At 34.1% G+C, this 24,556-nt stretch overlaps 1 protein-coding gene across 4 annotated transcripts in view; it reads right to left on the bottom strand.

The window, feature by feature from the left end:
* The window catches only part of LOC145323653 (uncharacterized), a 62,161-nt gene that overhangs the window by 2,460 nt on the left and 35,145 nt on the right, over positions 1-24,556 (bottom strand). For 3 of the 4 annotated variants that reach the window (XM_080166069.1, XM_080166071.1, XM_080166072.1), the window contains 10 exons: positions 24,122-24,181; positions 23,608-23,675; positions 23,230-23,341; positions 22,565-22,633; positions 20,744-20,859; positions 7,887-7,968; positions 7,187-7,268; positions 2,972-3,063; positions 2,106-2,210; positions 1,788-1,826 (listed from right to left, as the gene is read on the bottom strand). In XM_080166069.1, coding sequence (XP_080022195.1) covers positions 1,788-1,826; positions 2,106-2,210; positions 2,972-3,063; positions 7,187-7,268; positions 7,887-7,968; positions 20,744-20,859; positions 22,565-22,633; positions 23,230-23,341; positions 23,608-23,675; positions 24,122-24,181 — 825 coding nt within the window. The remainder of the gene's footprint in view (positions 1-1,787; positions 1,827-2,105; positions 2,211-2,971; positions 3,064-7,186; positions 7,269-7,886; positions 7,969-20,743; positions 20,860-22,564; positions 22,634-23,229; positions 23,342-23,607; positions 23,676-24,121; positions 24,182-24,556) is intronic. The other variant, XM_080166070.1, reaches the window with a different exon arrangement.

Raw genomic sequence — 24,556 nt, 5'->3', positions numbered from 1 at the left:
CACTGTAAGCTACACAGTTAATTTTACGATATCCCATAACCTTATTCTTTGGCCCTTAAACGTTGGAAACTTTTATTGCATTATGATTTTTTAATCCAATTATTATTTTACAGAAGAAGTACCTAATTTTGTTTGACATTGATTAGGATGTTTATCAGTTTATCTTTCATTGTCTTATCTTCAAGATCACTGTAAAATAATCAAAAAACCCTAATTATAGAAAAGCTTCGCTTTTAACAAATATTAATACAAGTTTGTTCTCTAAATGTAATAAGTTTTGTGAGTGAAAAGGTTCAAAATTAGTAACAAAGATGCAGAAAAAAACAATATTTGCAGTACTCATGTACATTGTAAGTGTAAAAGAAACATCAGATTTAAATGTATTAAAGCTTTAATAATTTTCCTTATATAGTAACAGGATGTCTGGCTGTGTATGTGTGTCTGTCTTTGTGTAGTAAAGGATCTCACTACCCGCAGATCCTATATGGCTCTTCTTTACGTTGAAGCTTCTTATGGGCCCAGGAAAACTTACTAGTTATTATTACGGAGGATACATCTATCAAGATTAATCGCGCCTGAAATAAAAACCATCCCATGTTTTACCTTTCCTTCTTAAATCTAAAATTGAACGTAGATTGTCGATTTACCCTTCCCTAGAGGCCTCTAGGGGCGAAGTTCCTAGTACATAAATCTAGGAGATTTGCTTTAAACATTGGTTTAAAAATATGAACCAACTTTAATTTAAATTAAAAGATACAAAGTTCAAATAATTAATATTACAGAAAGGTTACGTACATAAAAATTGGCTATTTTTAGATGTTATTATCCTTCATACTAAAGTAATGACTTGCTATATGAATAAAGACAGTTATGTAAACTTGGTGGAATGTTTAATTATAAATCTAATGAATATTATATGAGAGTATGAATGTTAGCAAAAAGTAAAAAGATGGGCAATTCCTCTTACACCGAGAATGGATTGTAAACAACTTTTTGAAGAAAAAAATATGTTTCGTGACTTTAGGTTAGATTAGATAAATTATGAGTGGGGCTCTGTAATATTTGAATTTGATAATTCAGCAGTATGGCTCGGCAGCCGCGCGTCAGTCGCGGCTAAGCCTTAAATATAAACTCGCTGGAATGCTTTTAGATTTTGTTTGAAAAGAGGGTTTGTGTGTGTTATTTGGGTCAGGTTCAGACTTCCAGCTGGCTTTTTTTTTTAATTGTAAAAGGTTGATTTCCCAGTGGCTTACAGGCGGCTGACTTTTAGCTGCTGAGCCCTGCCCAACAGGGACTAAACACTTATATGCCTTTTAAAGGGTATAGTCCCATTCATGGCAACGCTCCTTAAGGGGCGATTCTTCGGTTTTTTTCCACAAGTGTTTTGCTTCTATTTCTAGCCCCTGCGGGGGCTCTAACCCTGCGGGACCAATTACCTAACCCTGTGGGGCAATCATCTAACCTAACATAACATATCAAAAGTCATTTTAAAAATACGACGAATCGCCCCTTAAGGGGCGTTGGGGGATATTAAGTTAAACTTAGAATTAAAGATATTTTTAAAAATATGTTCCCAAGTAACAAAAGAAGATATAAGATTCCGAAATTATAATAAAAAATAATCCGTTACGAGAAATTGTGTTTTTTTCTGATGTGGCTTACATATACATTAATTTTGTGTTAACTTATATAATAAGCTACCATGTAAGGAGAAGCCAAAAGCAGCATATGTTTTACAAACAGTCATACATACATCATACCACTTCTTGCCAGGTTTACTTTTTTACCTGAAGGTAATCTGGCAGCCTCTGCATGTATTCAGGACCCTAAATGCATAAAACCATGACAAGTTTACATAAAAGAAAATATTTTTATTTTATTTTTAAATCTTTTTATTGAATAATTTGCAATTTTCAATTTTTACTTGTACTTTTTTTATATAAAGAAGATTTTCTTTGGATGCTTTATCCTCTATCTATGCTTTTATCTCATTCTTTGATTTTTCATAAAGGCATAAATGAACAAACCAAGCAAAGAAACATAGAGTAACTTTGCTGACCAAAGTTTTGTAAATTCATGTGACCTAATTAAGTAAAATTTCTTACATCGTCTTTTACCTCATTCATGTCAATCTTCTCGTCTGGCTCGAACATGCCATCCTCCTTTCCGGTCAACCAGAAGGTTTCCTTCTGGTCCCGCCCATTAGATTGCTAGATAAAAAGAAATATTAATAGAGCAGAAACAATTAATTACAATATTATCTTAAACACATTTATACTTATACATAGATTGATAAATTCATTTACAACCAAAGTTTGAATATCTCGAAAGTAAAACTGGTTCCCTTTGACAAATTTTTAATACATGAAAAATATTTGGGGTTAGAAGTTTGAATCTTTGAGTGGTCAATCTTAATTCTAATTGACAAAACAAATCTGATCAGACATATTAATTTCTTTTTTTTTAAATGTTTAAAATAACTTATGGTACTGACATTTTACTTGTTATAAAAAACATACAAATATATGTATCATGTAATACTTAATATAGTTGGATATATTAAACCTTATTTTAAAACCTATTTATGCGGTGCCCTGTCCCTGCTGGGCTACCATGAGCCCAATTTAACCTAACTGAACATATCAAAAGACATCAATGAACAAAACAACACCCTTCCCCCTTCGTATTTTCGATTCAATTCAAAATGATCGAGTGTGTTTTGTGTGTTAATAAATCTATGGATCGTGGAAAGAAAACGAAGTAGCAGGTTTCGTTATATTTTCACCATAGCCTTTGATAGTTTGTTTTAAGTTAGGTTAGATAAATTTTATTGATTGCTCCGCATGGTTAAGATATTGGCCCCGCAGGGTTAAGGCCGCCCCCACAGTTGCTAGAAATAGGAGAAAATCTACTGCGAAAACACGACAGAGCCCTCAACTTCGTTTTCTATCCATGATCCAAATGTACTTACATCTACAACAAGAAGACCTCTAGGTTCAATGAAGTATCCACCAACAGAGTCCAACAATATCTTTGTCTCCATGGATATATGGATCTTTTGAGCTGAAATAGAAATTAACTTTTATCTTAATTTGTTGATAAGCCTATGAATAGATGCTTCAAAAGTAACATAGCAATAAAAAGATTCTTTTTTGGTGTAAAGAAAAAGTAGTATCTTAAAAAATGGCCAAGAGTGACCAAATCTTTAACCTACGAAATCATCAAATAAAATTATGTAAGTAATAAGTGGTAAAAAAAATTGAAGCGGCCAAATTATTTTTGAAAATTTTTTACATCCCCCTTAATCTTAAGGAATTTGGTACATTGTTTACCTTGACACACCCCTTGGCTGTATTAGTGGGACTGGGGGGGGGGGGGGGTGTCAGGGGAATGTAGACCTTTATCATTGGAGTGAGTACAGTGTATCCACAACCCCTCCTAATCTCGCCAGGAGTGTGGAGACACCCCCCTTCTGCATGTCTCTGTCTTGGATTTTTGTTATAAATGTAATTTTATCATATTATCAAACTAAACTTTCATTCTTATAAAATATTCAGTCAATCAATAGACGATTTATCTGAATTAAATTCTTACGAACAATTCTAATCAAAATTAATTGAATGACGGTTTTAGTGAATTTTCTAATGTAACATTTATAATTAAAGGTTATTTGTCATTATTAATCTTATATAAAAATATTATTCTAAGACGTTTAAAAGATATATCTTAATAATCTTAGATCCTGTTATTTTAATTAAAAATAAATTATAGAAAAATTTTAAAATTTGTGCATTTTATTCTCCTAGCACCTCAAACAGTGTCTGTTACTCTTAATTTCTGAGATACTACAATTTTAGATTTGTTTTGAAGAAAATATCTAAAATTTAAATTTTGTTCTTCAAATTTTAAGGTTCAACAATTCAAAAAGTATAAGTTTCAAAGCTCAAAATGTAGTTATGTATATGTTAATTCAAAATAAAATTATAATCCAAAACAGAAAAAAGAGCCATTATATTAAAGCAGATTCTTTTTCAAAATATTAAAAAGTAATTTTGAATTTAAATGTTCTGACAAATTTTTGGATAATTATATATTAGATGATAAAAAACTTGTGTAAAAATTTGAATCTTGAAAACTATGGCAGTAAAGCATAAACACCTTTGTATGTTGTCACCATAGGAATGCATGAAGTAGTAAAATAATAATAATAATATTGCATTTCACAGGTCACTTTAAGTGATATTCACTTGAAGAAAAGTGTTTATGTTACTTTTTTTAGTTAAAGATAGTTAGTTTGGGTAGCAAAGCAATAAGAAACAAATAATATTGAAATGAATTTCTAAAAATTGACATGGTAATTTTTTCAATGCTATAATTATTTCAAGTAAACTGTGAATGACTTGAAGAAAAGTGTTTATGATACTTTTTTTTAGTTAAAGATGGTTACTTTGGGTAGCAAAGCAATAAGAAACAAATAATATTGAAACTGATTTCTAAAAATTGACATGGTAATTTTTTCAATGCTATAATTGTTTCAAGTGAACTGTGATATATTGGCTAGTTTTATTTTTCGTTGGTCCCACCCATTCAATATTTTGAGTGTGCATTCACTTTCGCAAATCTGTCATATTACAAAACATTAAATATTCTGAGTTATTAAAACAGCACAAACTGAACATATCCATATGCTTCATCCCAAGATTAAACATTTTTACACAGAGCATTAGGAATATTAACATTAACATTATTGAATCTTTTCATTGGAAGATTTTTTCCCTACATTTTTTTCAATTGGAGGATTTTTTCTCAGTGTTTGGAAAACATTAATAAAACATTGAAAAACATCATTGGAAAGCATTGAAAAAAATACAAAGAGAACCTAATTCGAAGATTTATAAAATTTTGTAAGGTTAAAATATAATCAATGTTTTTTGTTAGTACATAGTAGTGGAAACATTACCTCATTATTCTTAAAGTAGTTTATATTGTGTGTATTTGTGGACATTGGAAACTAAATATATATGTTATGTGTAGCCATAGTTTCATAGTGTTTGGATCTTAGTATTTATAGAGTAGGACAAGACACTTGTGTATGCTAGCCACCAGGGCCAGCTCAAGCTCCATGCTCAAGTACAAGTACTTGACCCGCTGTCTCAAGGGATCTTCTCTTTATTACTTCACCCTCGCTGAGTATGGCAGGTGTCCCAAATTAAGTTATTGTAATGAATAACGCTCTCCGCAGAAAAGTTTAGTGTAAGGGTAGCACTGATTATGTACGTGACTATTGAGTATCCAAACTACTCAATAATCTCCCATCTTTACACAACCAAGGAGAATTGGGATGAATGTATTGCGAAATTCTAGTTACCTCATCTGGACTTGAACTCAAACTCTCACCACCGTAATTCAGTGCGTTACCACTAAGCTACGACGCCCCTTATAAATATGTGTTGATATGCGGACGCGTATGAACATAAATATTTTACCATTGTCATTCCAGCCGTGGGAGGGCATAATTTTATTATCCAGATCATGTAATGTTTTTGCCCGGCGATGCAGTGAGTCTTTTCAAATAAATACAAGATAAATAGAGAGAATTAGTTGACAATTTCACTTAACTGTCTAGTCTAGCACAAAAACACCTTTCTGTTTATTTTGAAAAGAAATTAAAATAAGGGTTAGCTAGTTTTCCGTGTGTTTTTTATTACTGTAAGGTTAGGTTAGATTATATTCTGTACTGGGTAGCCAGCTCCGCAAATATAGGCCCTGCAGGATTAGGGCTCCCAGCTTTATATTATTAGTTCCTTCATTTTAATAATTTCAAATTCCCCACTTTTGAATGCATTTCTGGAATCAATATTGGTGTTGATACTATACACGCCTACCAATTGCCTAATTCTACAATTCACCTTTTTATTCACGAGAGTTCATACAAAAAAGGGATAAATCTAAATATGTAGCGAAGCACAAACATTTATTGATTGACAAACGGACAAAAGCAAATGTAGCAAATGACACAAAAATATAACAACTTGCAACAACAACAAAAAGGTGAATTAAGCTTAAATTTAAATTTAAATTTTAGCTATTTTTAAAGATAAAATGTATCAGATTTGTATGAAAACTAGCGCAGGAACCCCTTTTTATGATTTTTAAAATTTATTTTTACTCCATATTTACAATGTCAATTTGGCAGGCAAAATAAAAGTCACTTCCTTGCAACTATGTCATGTAAAATTAAACGCATCAATTTTGAAAATATTAGAATCAGTATTTTATGTTCTAAAAGTAAAAGCACAGTATGCATATAAATCATAAAAAAAGGGTGTTTTAGTACAATATAGCAACAACGCCCCGAGGCCTCTAGTGGCACAGGTTGGGAGTAGGAATTCGATCTCCTACTTTTTTATTTAGATTTTAAAGAGTGAAAAAAATTTCTATGGTTAGTGGTAGTACATTACTCAAAAAATAGTTATCAACCTTCTCAAGTACTATGACTATCTTCTATGTAAAGTTTTTTTGCGTTTATCGAGATACTTTGGTAAAGACAGGCAAACAGACATCCTAATACTTTTATATCAGGATAATAAAAATTTTAAATAAAAACTACGGTGCTTGCTTACATGTGAAGACCGGAGCACCGAAAACCCCCCCCCCCCCGCTTAGTTTTGACAAAAATAAAAAATAAGGGGGGGGTAGTTTTTTAACCCCCCGCTTTGTTTTGACAAAAATCAAAAATAAAATTAAAACCTTTTACTGGGAAAATAAATAAATAAATAAGGAAATTATGCCCTAAAACATGAATATCCCTGTAATAAGGTTTCCCTTCTGGTATACTAGATTTACTTGATTTACCTCACTCAACTTTCTGGCGTAATGTACAGTGAAAAAACTACCCCCCCCCTTATTTTTGATTTTCTTCAAAATTAAGGGGGGGGTTTTGAACAAAAAGTCTTTGCCTTTCCCTGCACTTTTCCTCCTTGCCATTTTCCAGACATTAAAAAACTACCCCCCCCTTATTTTTGATTTTTGTCAAAACTAAGCGGGGGGGGGGGGTTTTCGGTGCTCCAGTCTACCACATGTAAGCAAGTACCAAAACTACAATAGTATATTTCTACAATTTGTTACTTTTGATGAAGGAATTAAATTTACTTAAAACTTTATAAAATTAAGAAAAAATACTTACATTCTCCAGTGCAGTTAAGTAAAGCAGCAAACTTGACAGTATCTCCAAAAAGCCTGTAACGTGGCATTTTACTTCCAACAGCCTAAATAAAATAAAAGAATGTTTACAACATGTTTTTTTTTTTACCTAGTAAAGAAGTATGCAAAAAAGCTTTGTTGTCGACTGACCCCTCAAAGTCAAATTAGTTTTCCTTTTTGTGATTTATCCCTCCAAGAGGCTCTCATGTTTTAGCTATAGGTTTAGGTAATTAAAAACCATAACCCTAGTTTAAGTCATCGATAAACAAAAAGTAAATCAAACGTGTTTCTAAAGTCAAACTGGCATAAATGAATACACGTTTTGTACAGTATTTAAAAGCATATTCCAGAGAGAGAGGAGACAATGGCTGTTTATTACACTAGTCCCCAAATTTGTATACTAACGTTTTCGTATCAGTTGGCTCAACAATTATGGTGACTTTAGTGAGTCTAGAATGGTTGGATCATTTAGTTGAGTGTTCAAATTTAATCTACTGAAGGTTTAATTTTGTGTATCATCATTTAGGAATGTACATTAATTCATCGGCCATTTTCTTATCCCTTTAGATCCCTGAACAAATTTATCATATTTTATAGCTACAACTACTCTGTACTTCTGCAAGGACAAATCCAATTTTAATTGTATCATTCCACTGCTATGTCAGGTGCGTGTAAATCTCTACCTGTACGCCAGCAATGACAGGACCGGTGTTAATTCCAGCTCTTAGCTTCAGTCTCTCATATGGACGGTGGGCAATCACAAATCTGAAAAAGGAAAACAATAATTGATAATTTTGTTAATGATGTATGAATTCTTTAGTAATCTTTCCCTGTTAAACTATCAATGATTAAAATCTTTGCATGAAATTATTTTTTTTTAGTTTTAAAAAATTATTGTTAATTTTTAAAATTTCAACTACTAGTGTCAATGTTTCAATGCTTTTAGGAGGCTTTGATTCAAAATGATCTAAACCCACTTCCATTTATAAATGAAAAATGTTTTGGTTGTACTGACAAATACTTTGTACAAATTGAAACTAAACATTTTATCCTAATCAACATTTAGGTTAATGTGCTAAGTAAACTAAAACTTTGGTTATTGCAAGGAACAATATCTTTTTTTTATCTAGAATTATGAGAACCAATTGTCAACTTGTAAACTAGAGACAAGTTCTATGAATCAATTTGATAGAAGAACCCCCCCCCCCCCTCCTTGTATTTAGTTTAACCAATCCTTACCTCTCCTCCTTTTTTTATCCTAAAACCACAAATTCGCACGTTCACATAAACCAAAATGAAAGTAATGGAACAAAAGAACAGCTTTATTAACCCACTTAACCTTAACATAAGTCATCGATACTCATTGTCATCTTTGGGTTTGTAAGTTTTATATATTAGAAGAAAAAAATAATTTCATGCTTTTCAACAAAATATGCGTTTAAAACTGGTTTTTCCATTATGTAAATATTCTTGGATTCAAAAAATACTTTTCATGTATTTTTCAATTTTAGTGTTTTTAATGTTTTTTCATTGTTAATAAAATGTTTTCAAAACATAGAAATAAATCTTCGAATTGCCAAAAAAATCCTCCAATTAAAAAATTTAATAATATTAATGATAATCTTTCTAGTGTTCCATGTTAAAATGAAATATTTGTTGTTTTGCATGGACGCATAAGTTTCTAAGAATGTGATAACTGAGATAAAAGAATGAATGTAAAGTTGCGAAGAAAAAGATTTTGTCATTCAGAATTTCAAATGCTATGTAGTTACAATAGGATGTTTCACTTACCTATCTATCTATCTGTCTTTATCTCTCTCTCTGTCTCTATCTCTCTCTGTCTCTCTCTCTCTCTGTCTCTCTCTCTGTCTCTATCTCTCTCTCTCTATATATATACCTCTCTCTCTCCCTGTCTCTATCTCTCTCTCTCTATATATATACAGCATGACCCTCTAAAAAGTATTTTTAAGCATCTACAGCCCTTATTTCTCAATGAATTATTAAAAAATGCATATGTCCTTGTTCTCTATAGTATTCCACGTAAGTAGATATAAAAATATTTTTTTTACCTCCATTAACACCGGAGATTTTTAGTGCTAAAGTTTTGAAAAAGTGACTGAGGAAAAAGTAACTTTTAACATGAAACGACTTTTTTAGCAAAATTAAGCTAGAAATCCTTTTATTTTTGTTACTAGCAGAAACTTTATACAAAAATGAAATAAAAAATTTAGTTTTTGAGTAAAAAGCATTTTTTTCCACATATTTTTTGAGTCTTTTTAGTTTAATGATATTTTGAAAAACTTACTTATTAGGCAAAATTGTTTAAGATTAAAAAAACAAATAAATCTCTATGAATATAGCAGGAAAATTGTTTTTGTTTCACAATCCTAACTTTAATAACAAAAAAGTTAAAAAGAAAATAAAAATAAACATAATGATTTTTTAGTCTAAAAAGCTTAATTTACCCCCTATTAAATAATTGAGATGTCAGAAAAGTAGGCGGAGCAACTGTCATAATTAATCCTTTTCTATAAATAAGGATTAATAAATAACCTAAAATTTGCAAATAATCAATTCATTCAGTAGTATTTTTTGCCATTAAAAATTTATATTTTTTGGTGGAATAAAAAAGAAATATTTAGTTAACTTGTTTTTCTTTGTGTCTCATTATTCAGTTGCCAGAAAAACATAATATAACCATCCAAAAAATAAGAGAAACAAAAAAAATTCTTTTTCTCAGTCACTTTTTCAAAACTTTAGCTCTAAAAATCTCCGGTGTTAATGGAGGTAAAAAAAATATTTTTATATCTACTTACGTGGAATACTATGGGGAACAAGGACATATGCATTTTTAAATAATTCATTGAGAAATAAGGGCTGCAGATGCTTAAAAATACTTTTTTGAGGGTCATGCTGTATATATATATATATATATATATCTCTTTCTCTCTCTCTCTCTCTCTCTCTCTCTCTCTCTCTCTTTCTTTCTTTCTTTATTTCTCTTTCTCTCTATCTATATATCTATCTCTCTCTCTTTTATGCCCTTTTTTATTGTGTTTTATTATCTTCTATTGTATTCCAAATAATGTCTTTTCTAATTAATGAATCTTTTTTATACTTTTTTTTGTTGCGAAGCTACTCCATAACTTAGTTTTTCCATCTGAATGTACATCTGTCAAAAACGGAGGCTTTTGTGGAAATAAGATACGTTTGAGTCCAGATGGGTTAAATTCTTACTAGGCTAATCTTAAATCATTTCTTTAACTGGTTCGTTAATTCATTTTTTCTGTTCTTTGTCCGTTTATCCTCAATCCACCACTATTATTAGGCTACTCCATAATTCAAAATGTTTTTCTTTCAGCTACGTTTATGTGCAAATGTAATTTTTTTGGCTGTTATACAAGATTGACGGCTGAATTTATTATAAATATCATGATTCCCTACACCAGTTATTATTCTAATTTCAATTTACTCAGATGTTTTGGTAGATGGTTAGCTCGTTTTTTTTTGTGTAAAGATTCTTCTCAACAATACGTTTCCGTCAGTTTATCTGTGATGTGCTTAAGAACGTCAACTTTGGATGCTGTCATTTTTTCCTTTCATGATATGGTTTTCCGTTTACTTTCTTTTCCCTTTCACTATAAAATTATTGTAAGGTTGAATTAATTTTCTTCTCTTAAAAAGTTCAATCAAAGCATAACTTTTATAATAGAAAATAGTTTGGTTTTAATATTTACGTCATTATTTAATGTGTATTTTATGATAAAAATGAATCGTAAAATGTATCGGTCGTTGTCTGGGAGGTGATGCGTTAAAGAGTCAAAACATATACATCCTAAAGAGGTGGATTCTTAAAAAAAATTGCCCCACTAATCGCTTAGTGGGGCAAAATTGTTTTAGTAAAAAGTCCTTCAAAATCACATAAAAATCTACAAAAATTAAATAAAATCTTATGTTAATAACCTTTCTATGATTTTGTTTAATTTTTGTAGATTTTTAATGTCAATGTGGTGGATTTTTCACGAAAACAATTTTGCCCAACTAAGCGAATAGTAGGGCAAATTATTTTAAGAATCCACCTCAGATGTCTGAAATAAGTAACTGTAGCAAAAATAGCCATGGAAACTTTCATTAAAAGTTCGAAAAATAAAAAAAATGGTTGGTTGTCTGCAATATTTATAACGTGAGAACCTTCTGGCTCTACGTTGTTATCAACCATCACGAAATATGTATTAATTAAGTATCTTTTTGTATATAATCGACTTGGTCTAGTAGAAACATGTTAAGATTGAAGTGCTAAATAAAAAAGGTGCCAATAACTTCATATATATCTTCTGTGCTTTTGGCCATAAGGACAAAACTGCAATAATAAGAGAATAGAAAGATAATGAACTGCTGAACTGTACAATAATATATTTGATTTTCTATTTCATCCTCGCCTAGCTGTGTTAAACCATTTACCCACTTAATGTCAACACCAAATCTGTCTGACAATGAAATTATTTGCTAGAGATAAATTTCTGTCATCTAGATTTTTACTGGCCAAGCTTTTCAAAACTTAATCCATCTGTATGTTAGTTATTTGTAAATGGTGATTGTTTACTTGTTAAAATCTCCCTAAAGACTTTAAACTTTGATGGAATAAGTTATCATCTATGATACACACCTACTTTAATTTAATCCTATGGAAACATCTTAAAATTTTAAAATAAAATGAACTATCATATTTAAGCAATTTTTCTTTTATATTACTCTAAAAGTTGTTTTCCTATATTTTGTTAATTTTGAGCTTTTCTTTCATAGATTTTGACATTCTTGTTTACTTGGTTTAATAGTTTAGCTTTCCTGTAAAATCAGAGCACACAGAGAAAGTAGGCCTTTTAAATTCAGTTAGTTGAAACCATGTCAAAACGTTTACTATCATTAATATTAGTTTCAGACTGTCTCAACCATGACACTTTGGTTGAGCTTGACTTCCGAATTAGCGGGAAGTTCACGAGATCAGTTGGCGAACATACAAACCCCCAATACCAGGAACCATCAAGTTTCAACAGCAGGTTTGAATATAGATTTATTGATGAAATTATTTCAAAGACCTGAAATTACAAAATCAATTAATTCATAATTCCAGTTATTTATAACCACGTAATCTTATTTGCTTTTTAAAATCATTTTTCTCTACGGTAAAAAATCTTTGGAAACTTTGGCTTTAAAGGAAAATTATTTGGTTTGATAAATCATTGTTAAATGCAACAATAAGGCACATAAAAATTACTAAAACATATATTAATCATAATTAAGTTTCATGCTTAGCTGGCTAAAGCCTTTTTAAAACTACATATAATCGTCCTATACACCATTCTTCCTAATAAAATTAACAAATTCTACCTGAAGTTCTTATGGTTTCAAATCCCTGATATACTAGGGTTGTTCACACACTATGAGACCAATGATAGGCCCAATTTTGTTCTCCGAAATCTTCACACTCTCATATCTCATTCAAAAGTAAGAACGTGCGCATCAAAATAAACAAACAATCCATGCCGCGCCACATTATGAAAGGAAAGCCATAAAAAGACGACATTTGCGCTTAGTTTTAGAATAATGATAAGGAATTAATTTCGCACTTGATAAACACAAAGCTTCCTCGAAAAGAGGTTAAGACACACCCCCCGTTTGAAAGTCAAATTAACTTCCTTAACGAGATTCAAGGTTTTTTTGCGCTGAGCACTAGCAACATTTCTCACTAAACTCAACTCACCATAATCACATGAGAATGGCCACATCCCGAAAACGTGACAATTTTGCTCCTAACTAAATGAAACCCCGTGAAATGCATACACAATATTATACTCCTCACTAGGACTCATAATACCTCACATTTTAGGATAGAAGGATGGGGATTGGTTTGTACCATACAACATTCCATGCACATGACAATCACAAGATCACATACACAAATCCTAAAATAGATAATCCTATTAATCATGATGTTGTAAATATAACAACTATACTAAACAATAATCATTTCATAATCAATAGGTAATAAATCATTATTAATAAATCAATAAGTACCTACGAAATCAGGTTGAAATGTAAATGTAAACAAATAATAGTAAAAGAAAACGAAATAAATCTTAGACAAGAAAATTAAGATTTATAGGTACTTAAAACTAAATTTGTTAAGCATCAAAAAGAGTAGTAAGAAAAAATTTTTCAAAATCCTTGGGCAGAAAGTTTTTCAAACCTAATGAATAAGAACTGTAATATCTTAATCAACAATAAAACTTTTTAATACTTAAAGAATAGCAAAATAATAATATCTTCGTTAGAATTTTCATTGAGATTATAAAAAAAATACCAATTTTTCTTTGTAAAAAAATATGAGACTTTAATATGAATTTTCAATCATTCCTTGATCTGAATAAAAAATGTTTACTTGATTGAAATTCATATATAATGTTAAAAAAAAATCTGCTAAAAAAATACTTGATTTTTTTCTTAGAATAAATATCGAATCACGCAACCTCGACACATTTATTCCTTTTTTGTTAAACTTTTCAGGTAAGTTTTATAATGAATTGTACTTTTGAAAAGAAATTAAACTCAATAAAATTAAATTTGAGCATATGAAATAGAATAAAATTCAATCGCATTTCATTTGATTCTTATTTTAGGCATAAAAATAGGCATATGAAAAATGTGGCTTTTTACTAAAAAAAATCTCAATTTCCATAAAATAAGAATCAATTATTAATCATAATTTTTAACAACTGCCTGACTGATACAGCATGTTCTTCCAGGGGAGATTTATCTGTCAGCCTGAACAAGACTCTTGCAGTCTTTCTTCCATCCTCAATTCTCGTCACTCGGCCCATCCTCAAACATCTCATCAGCGGATTGGTACTCGTAACCAGAACTATATCTCCGTCAGCTAGTGGCTCCGCCATCTCATCCTTCCACTTGGACATCCGTAATATCTTCGGTAGGATCTCCTGGCGGTAGGCAGTCCAAAACTGGGCAGATAAATCTTCCAACAACTTCAACCTGGAGGAAATCTGGTCCTCCGGTTTCATCGCCACATTGCACAACGGCTGGCGGTCAACATTTCCCAGCAGCTGGCCAGGGGTAATCAGCCGCCAATTCTCCACGTCGTTCGCAGCTTCTATCGTCAATGGTCTGCTATTCATCAACTTGCTAACCTCCGCCAACAGCACCAGGAGCTCGTTGAAATTAACAGAACTATTCACCAACTTCTTGGACAGCAATCTCTTGGTTAATCCCACCATTTTCTCAGCTTGCCCAATGAAATGGTGGGCTCGGGCCGGGATCTGAGACCAAGAAAACTCTACCTGGCTGCCAAACTTCTGCTCTAAAACCTTGCGAGCACCGGATAATTGTGTGCCCATGTCGCTTACTATGATCTTCGGCAGACAATGAACAGCTTCCAACTTGCGCAGGGACAACAGGATACTGCTGGTATCATACTTTTCCAAGGCATCTAACCATAACGCCCCTGAGAACCTGCAGACCACCACGAACACCCACACCTTCTTCGTTGCTGTCTGACTCCTCGTTTTGGCGGCAGCTCTCCTCGTAACCAGCGGACCCATCAGGTCAACTTGCACAGCTTCAAAAGGCCTGCTCGGGACCAACTTGTCAGGTAACACATCCTTCATGGTAGCACGACATTCCTTAGCCCTCTCAACACCACAGGGCCAACACTTCTTCACTTCCATGATGGACAACCTCCTTGCCTTCACAATCCAGCACCAACGGCGGCTCTCAGCTAAAGTTCCACGGACACCAGAGTGAAGCTCAACATGCGCTTCTCTCATAAAAACAGCAGCTAACCAATTACCAGGCTCCAAAATTATTAAACCTGGCATGTCTTCAAATATCATTTTACGGCCGCCAGTAATGGCGTCAATGACGGGCTCTCCACGACCAACCATTTTAAGTATTCTCATCTCCCTGGTCACATAATTTCCTCCGGGACCAACGACAGGCCAGGTCAATGATACTTCATGCACTAATGGATTTAATGACGCATAATTGCCTTTAGCGTCATTTATCCACTCATCCTCTTGGCTTCGTGACACAATGAAAAGTTCCGCCGCCGCCATAAAATTGTACAAAGACGGCTTGTACACAGAATCTGCGGCTGCTACATGACTACCAGCGGCTGTAGTCTTACCTTCTTGTCTGCTCTTTAGCTTCTTCAACCAGGTGTTCGCAACTTGCAGGACAGCTGCCATAATACGTTTGGCCTGTCCAAATGATCTCCTGTGCTTAAACCTAAAGACATCTTCAGCGGCTTCTCCGGCAACTTTCATTGAACATAACTTAACCATTTTGGTATTCAACTCCTCTGGTGGTAAAACCTGCTTGACTTCTTCGGCAGTTTTCACCGGCCACGCGCTTTCATCCTGGCGCAGCCATTCTGGGCCCAATCTGTACCTGGAACCTGGTCCCAAATCTGATACCTTGCAGGTGCTTCTGGTGCCCAAATCTGCAACGTTGTGTGTCCCCGGGACCCACCTCCAGTCATCCTTGTTGGTTGCAGATTGAATTTCTCCAATACGATGAGAATTAAATGTGTTCAACATAGCACTGTTGGAAACTATTTGTGATAAAACACACGATGAATCAGTAAAGTACATCACTCTGATAATATCAAAGGGCAGGGCATCTCTGACGGACTTTGCCAACCTTGTGGACATCTGGCACCCCATCAACTCAAGGCGTGGAATTGATTCACACTTGACCGGCGCAACTCTTGACTTGGTGGCTAGCAGAAACGTTTCAAATCCTTGTCTAGTTGGCCACCTCAAATATGCATTACTTGCATAAGCCTCTGATGACCCATCCGAAAACATCATCAAGGATGGAAGGCCAGTTGGTTCATCCGGGACCACACAACGGTCAAACTCCAATTTAGCGACCTCAGCTCTGTCCTCCAGCGACTTAACAAGTTCATCCCGTAGACTTTTTGGAATGAAATCTTGCCAGCCCAAATTCAGCAAACATGTTTTCCGCAGGACAAGTTTAATTCTCAACAGAATAGGGCTGCAAAGCCCGATCGGGTCGAAGGTTTGAGCGGCGAACCTGTGGACCATCTTCTTTGTCAGATTCTCGTCCAAGGCGTCCTGGAGGTTGTACAAATCAGCATCCTCTTTCACCTTCTTTCCCTTGACCTTACCATCTTGGTTGACTCTTGTGGCGATGGACAACACATCAGTGGCTGGCTTCCATATCAGCCCGAGAACCTTGGTAGGCTGGCAATCATCTCCAGAATAAATGACTTGTTTAAAGGAAAAACTACCTTTGCCGATAATTCTGTCGGCCTCTTTCATCATCTCCTTGGCTTCTGGCTTCGATCCTGCTCCCGAAATAACGTCATCTATGAAGCTGTGCTTCTCAAGCTTGACTGCAACTGGAATCTGAGGTAACTTGAATTCCTCATCAGGGTAGGTAGGTATTGGTGGCTCCTTCCATAACTCAGGTTTAGCAACAATTTCACTACCGTTTATCTGCCCCTCTCCATACATCTCCTTGACCTCTGCTTCACTCTTTCCGCCGAACAGGCGGGACGTCAACTTCAGGGCTGTAACTGCCAAGTTTCCCGCAGCCAACTCGCCGAAATTCACAACTTTGGTCAGGTAAATTTCAAGTGGACCATCTGGCGTCGGGGAAAATAAAACTCTCTTCATCTGGCTGTCGAACTCTGTGGCCAGGATGGAGTTATAAAACTTGGAGATATCCGCGGTTATACCAACCTTGTAACCGCGGAAAAGCATCAAATGATAAAAAATCTTCTGCATTGGCGGCAGGCCTCCCAGCATTATGTTATTAAAACTGGTACCCTTGAACGTCAGAGAACTATTTGCACACAATCGCATGGGTGTGGAACTTGAATCCTCCTTGAAAGCAACCACTATTGATGAACAAGACTTAGGCCCTTCATACTGCAATTCTTCAGGCGTGGCTTTTTGAAAAACGCCTCTTCTTATGGCGTCGTTGAATACCTCCACATACATTCCATAGGTACCTTCCTTGACCATCCTGGCACGATCCTTTTCAGCAATTTTGCGGGCTAAACTCTCATTGTAGGGTAAAGTGTGAGGATCTTCAATATAAGCATATTGACCTGTCCACTTGTTGGACTGCAAGTCTAGTGTTAAACCTGCCTCAATTATCCTCTGCCTCTCACACTGGTCCCAGGTAGTGCCGTCGGCCATAGCCTTGCACTCTTGACAGGCAGTACATCCTGGACAAAGTGCCTCCGGCTGTACGCCAAACGATTCAGACGTCAGAAAGTCTGGCAAGGTGCCTCCACTGACACTGACAGCCTTATAAGCCGACTTTTGATCTCCAGCTCCACCGTCAGCACTCGTACAGATAAAACCACTACCAAAAATGGTTCACCACAACATAGACTGGCCCACTTTCTGGTAGGTTGAAGGAAACACGTCAGGATGTGTATTTCCAATGATGATATCTAAGCCTCCACTAATATATGTAAACCTCTCTGGCGGCATTTTAAATATCTCGGCGGCAGTTTCGGGGTGGACCGAGCGCATCTCGTTGGCCCCGCCGAGGGTAGGCATGACAGCTGCCTCAAACTCCCTCAAATTGCCGTCCCTATCCTTCAGATAAAACACAACATTGCGGCAGGAAGACTCACTGCCGTCAGCTACAGAAATAGTTGTATATCTGCCGGTAGATTTCAGCTTCAACTTGTTGGATAACTTCTCAGACACAAGTGGCAAATTTGCCCCGGAGTCAAACATTACCGTGGCGTGGCAGGTGCCGCCGCCAGGTGCTACAACAGGAACTAACTGAAGTAAGAAGGTACAGGGGCTGGGTGCAGAACTTGACTTGTAAACTGTATTTACACCAGCACTAGCCTCATGGAGTAACCTGGAATGGTATCTGTCGCAATTATTGGTACCACAAACACCAAGCTTATCCGATTTATTACATTTGTCAGCAGTATGGCCGTCACATAGGCAGAGTTCACATAACTTCTTCTGCTGGACAACTTTCTTTCGGTCAACCACATCCATCTTCTTAAACGTGAGGCAACGGAAAATCGGGTGTTTCTCCTTGCAGCTCTCCACAGGACATGCACTGTTCCACTTGGAAGCCTTGTCCTTTCCAGCCTTTCCATTCTTATTGTCGTTGCGGCCAGATACTTGCGCGGCGGCAGCTCTGTCACGATTTCTCTTGCCGGCGCCAGTGTCATAGGACATATCACCGGCCAACATGGCACCCCTGGTCCTCTCCAGCAGTTCTACAATCTTCGGGATGTCTGGTTGGTTCATGCTACCTAGCTCCATCATAATTTTGTCTCTCAAATTTTCAGGACACTTGTCTTTAAAAATATGAATAAGAGTTAGGTGATTGTAATCCTTAGCTGCAGAACCAACGATGGTTTCTACCTCCTGCATCATGCTCTTGAAGGTAGCAATTGCGCTAACCACGTCCACAGGTTTATCCACAGGTTTCATCTTGTTCAGCTTAGTTAAAATCCTCATAAATCGGCGAGTGTTTGATAAAAACATCTGATCAAGAAACGACCATTGTTCATTATGATCTCTAATCGCTGACACTTGCTTGCGTAGTTCCGGGTTGGTTATCACCTTCTCCATACACAACATCAGACTTAACCTCTGGTCAGCAAATCCATAACCAGAACATAGATCCTTAAAGACCTGTTTAAAGTTTGGGTAATCCGTGTCGGTACCGTCGAACGACGGCAACAAACTGTTGTCCCAGCGCCCATACTGCGGGTTGGAACTCCGAATATCCACGGCAGACATACTTCTGGAGAGCATGGCAGGTGTCCCACTCTCATCCAGATTAGATGAACGACGTTCCATCTCTCTAAGCCTTCGGTACATATCACGTACTTCTTGGCGCAATTCCACGGAAATTTTAAGCATTCCCATGTCCATCTTCACCTTCTCAATGACGTCGAGGTTCCTGGCGACAGTGCTTGACCTCGCGTCGTCTGAATCATTGTCAAGCCAGTACAGAATTTTTGTACACTGCTCCAACGACGCATAGACTTTATCTGCAACAGTTTTCTGCTCACTAGCTTCATCCAAATCACGCTTGAACTCGCGCAGCTCACTAGACTCCACGGCAGGTTTTAGACTTTTTATTAGGTCAGATTGGTCCTTGACCTCACTAAAAATGTCACGAATTGATTTTACATTCACATTTTCACATGAACTAAAACTTTGGCAGGCTTTTAGATTGTCATAAAACACTTTTAACTGTTCGTCAAACACTTCTAGCCTTTCACTGCCAATAGCGATAGCTCGCTCAATTTTCTGCTTTTTGGTTAGTGGCATAATGATTCACTAGGTACTTATTTCACAGAAAAATTGTCACAGTTTATTGCATCAATAATTCACTGGATGCTATTGATCTCTTGATGAATGCTAACGCCTATTCATCAGATACTTTGAAATTGTCTCAACCATGACACTTTGGTTGAGCTTGACTTCCGAATTAGCGGGAAGTTCACGAGATCAGTTGGCGAACATACAAACCCCCAATACCAGGAACCATCAAGTTTCAACAGCAGGTTTGAATATAGATTTATTGATGAAATTATTTCAAAGACCTGAAATTACAAAATCAATTAATTCATAATTCCAGTTATTTATAACCACGTAATCTTATTTGCTTTTTAAAATCATTTTTCTCTACGGTAAAAAATCTTTGGAAACTTTGGCTTTAAAGGAAAATTATTTGGTTTAATAAATCATTGTTAAATGCAACAATAAGGCACATAAAAATTACTAAAACATATATTAATCATAATTAAGTTTCATGCTTAGCTGGCTAAAGCCTTTTTAAAACTACATATAATCGTCCTATACACCATTCTTCCTAATAAAATTAACAAATTCTACCTGAAGTTCTTATGGTTTCAAATCCCTGATATACTAGGGTTGTTCACACACTATGAGACCAATGATAGGCCCAATTTTGTTCTCCGAAATCTTCACACTCTCATATCTCATTCAAAAGTAAGAACGTGCGCATCAAAATAAACAAACAATCCATGCCGCGCCACATTATGAAAGGAAAGCCATAAAAAGACGACATTTGCGCTTAGTTTTAGAATAATGATAAGGAATTAATTTCGCACTTGATAAACACAAAGCTTCCTCGAAAAGAGGTTAAGACACAGACTATAATGCAATGATTTATTAATTACTTAACTATGCAATATTTTGAAGCTTAAAGTTTGTATAAAAAAAAAATATGTTTGACTGTAATATAGTCTAGATTTCTTGAGCATAAAGTTTAAGACCTCAAGTTTTCTGTAATTTGAAACTAAGCACCAGAAGAAAGTTGGTTGTTTCAATACGCAAACAAACCTCCACAAAAAAATGAAGATAGGTAAGGGGCCCGATTTTAAGGGAAAAAAAAACCGTTTTTTTTTCAAGTAATTTTTTTTTCTTCAATTTTAAGCACTTGTTTAGTTTTCCTACTGTAAACAAAACTTAATTAACAATACCTGCTTGCATTTCCCATGAGGTTGAGGGCCATCCTTGCAATTTGTGTAGCGTGCTGGTCACCCTCTGTTGGAGGTAGGCCTGATACTATCATATGACTGTCATTTACAGAGTTCACCTGAAGCAAAAAAATTAGCTCTTGGCTATTTCTTGTTTCTTTATGAACTTACAATTTCGATTCTAATAATATGTGTACACGTACAAAGATTATGCTGTCAGCCATTTGTAGCTGACTGCATTGAAAGTTTTTTAGTCAGATAAATAACTTTGGAATTTGGTGTTGGTTTTGAAATCATATGCTAAGGAGAAACCGGTTTTTGGGTATAATTTGTTGAAAAGTTCGTAATATTATTTTCTTATACAAAACTTCCCAAGCCAATGAAGAAAGTAAGGTTAGTTATTTCTCGCATCGAATTATAAACAGCTTTCCGCGGATATAGAATTTACAATTATAAGATTAATACCAGTTTTTTTACCCCCGAGGTGCCGAAGGCACGGGCTAAAAAAATGGTTTTAATCTTATGATTGTACATTTTTATATTCGTAGAAAGCTGGATATAATACGATGCTAGACATAGTTTTTCGCATGCATGAGAACCGGTTCCTATCCACCGGATTCGAATGAATACGAGAAAATTAATTAATTGATTATTAATTTTTGTCACTGGTAAGTGGGTCAGATTAAGAAAAACTTTTGTTCTATAAAAAAAACACCCTGTATAAATAACACTTAAACCAATACCCTAGTTGTTTTGACAGAAAAGGAGAGATTAGCTTTCCTAGGTTAACCTTAATTGTAACACCTCCTGTTAAAGTGTCATGTCGCCCGATGACACTAGATCACAACATTATGCCAATTATATGCCAGTCATTACCACTTTAATCTTTACACGTCACATACGTTAAACCAAAAGGTAAAAGATGCAGTTAATGGGAATAAGGGAAAAACAATTTTGAAATATAATGTTTAATATAAAAAAGGGTGGAAATGAAGTTAGTCGAAAAAGTTATCAATTATATTTATTTTTAGAATAAAAATTCAGGTCATAATAGCTTTTAAAAAATATGTTTTCAAACTTCGCCCTAATTGAATTTTATTATAATGGAGCCTTTTCAATTACAATCCTAAGTTCACATACACTTTATATAGCTAACATTTACAAACTTCTTGCAAACAACAAGAAACCTTTATTGAAAATTTCTTTACCTCAAGTGGAAAAGTATTGGTAAAACAATTTCTCCAGTATTTTAATCCACATTTTAGCAGAAGAAAGTAATGAATACAATCTACTTTATTTTCTTTTTAGTATTAATGTATTTTTAAGAAGCAACTTATAGTGGCTAATAGATAATGACGTCATACAATACAAATGACTAATGATAGGCCAGTAAACATTGTAATTGACCAATGCAATGGTAAAATGTAATCTGGCCTACCAGACTATATTGCATGACGTCGTTTTTTAGGCACTATAAGCTGCATCATAAGTTTTTGATACATTTAAAGTTCATTTCAATGTTGTTTCTTTAATATTGTATGTTTGAATAAATAAAGGCGTTTGATATTTTAAATATTAATTCGCAATTCACTTATCTTCAAAGAGGACTTATTACATATTTTTTTTCCAAATATATATTAAATCAAAAACTTAACATATTCAACATTTATGGAGTCAAATTGAAAAGATTTGGTAACAATTACACTTTTTTGATGAATTTCTTGTGAGTTTCTAGTGCTCTAATACTTCAATTAACAGATATCGACAAATTCATTTTGCCCTTTAAATTCATTTATTATGTTTAGATTTAATTTAAAATTTTACCTTATAAACTCTATACTTCTTCATACTATCATCAAACATCTTGTAGTAGGCATTCAGCATAATAACCATCTAAAAAAGTGTTTTTAATGGAAAAATCCGTAATAAAAAATATACAAAAATCCGTTAATTAAATATAATGACAACAGAATGTTAACAAATTGAGAGAGAATCTTTAGTTTTAAACATAAGAATTTATCTGTTTAAATATTTTTTTTCTTCTAGTGTAAAGTATAGATTTAGGGATAGAAAAGTATTGTAAGGTAATTATAGACATTGCAAAACCATTGAAATAATTATAATAAATAAAATATAAAATCATAGCTTGTTTTCTGTAGGGCCATTATCTATAGTACCAGATAAACTTCCAATGTTTGTCTGTCAGTTGGTCCCTCTTTAAATTATATCATTTGAAAGTCTCTATTGCCAATGCAAATTTTTCCCTTTCATTCCACAATTTATTTATCCTTGTTTAAAAACACCATCCTTGTTGTATTTGTAAACTGCTATCCTATTATATAAAGTTGTAAGATTTTTTTGTCTGAAGCTTAAGATTTCTACATTTAAGCCTTAGTAAGCTTTAGGTTGTTTTTCTGTTAAATTCTTATCCTTTTCAGGCCAGAGTCCCTAAATGCTGGGGCACATCCGCTTGTTTAAAAAAATTGTACCTCGACTGGAGTACTCTCAGAGTATAGATCTGTAAACTCGACAAGATCACTGTAGTAGATGGTCACCGCTTCAAACTTCTCAGCGTTCACCCGTTTCTTCATTTGAATGTCCCTTAAACAGTTTGCTCAAAATCAATTATACTTTTCCGTTTGTTAATCTATGTTTTTTTTCTGCTTCATTACTTGTGGATATTATCATCTTTGTATTAAATTAGTTTATTATGAATATGCAAAAGTAAAAGTAATTTTAAGCCAAATATATCACTTATAGATGAACGGAAAAATTGAGTGACATAGTAATTGGAATTTTTAAAAAAAACTGTTAACTATAGGGATAATAATCTATAAATTTGTAATAATACTGTCGCTTGGACTTACCTAGCTACGGGGTAGGGAAGGGTTAGGTAAAGAAGGTCCTCCATTTTCTGTTTTTCTTGGGTCAATTCCTAAAATTTATCCAAACTTTCTACCAAATCTCACTAATGTAATAATAATTATTTATTGCATCGTACTACAAACAGCTTTAAAATGAAAAAATTATAACATTAAAACCATTTTTATTAGCCCTGAGGGGACGCAAGCCCAGCCCAACAAAACTGGTATTAATCTTATAATTTTCATTTTAATATTCATCTAAAATTGTGTGTAATACGATGCTATGCATGATTTATTAGTATGGCTCATAATCGGTTCTAATTCAGGGGATATTAATATGTTTCGGACCCATACTGGAAAATTATTTATTAATAATTGAAATTAATTAATTATTTTGTCTTTCCTTTCATCAATGTGGACAATTTAAAAAAATAAATATGTAAAAAAAATCTGAGAAAACAATGAAAAAATAATCTGCAGCTAAATTATTTAATGTTTTCAAAAATATATTTTTTACCTGTTCTTTTGTAGATAATGTTAGGGAGAATATGTGTATAGTAGCTGTAGCATTTCTCACCTAGACAATAAAATATTAGCAGGAAGGTAGGGAACATAGAACTTTAAATTACACAAGGACCCAAAGTTTTTTTACTATTTCGTTGGCTCGAAAACTTTGGGTACTTTTGCTGAATTTGAATTGATTAGTTCCAAACTAGTTTTGTCCAATCTTTCAAACCAATAATCTTAATTTACAGAATGTATAATTTTGTTTGTCATCATTGGGGATGTCTTATCCCTTGAGATTCTGAATGTTAGTAAAAAACAAGGACAATATTGTTCTTCAACGAAGTAGCCAACAAATTTTAAAATATATAAATAATGTAAAGCACATTCATAGAAAAAGATTTGAACTGTAAAGAAATAGTATAGAGACTAAATTTAAAAAGTTCAC

The sequence above is a fragment of the Acartia tonsa genome, chromosome 7 (assembly GCF_053477335.1).
Source record: "Acartia tonsa isolate MP-2025a chromosome 7, ASM5347733v1, whole genome shotgun sequence".
NCBI classification, from domain to species: Eukaryota; Metazoa; Arthropoda; class Copepoda; order Calanoida; family Acartiidae; genus Acartia; species Acartia tonsa.
Note: the sequence above shows the minus strand (reverse complement) of the source record. Positions and strands in the feature narration are given on the sequence as shown.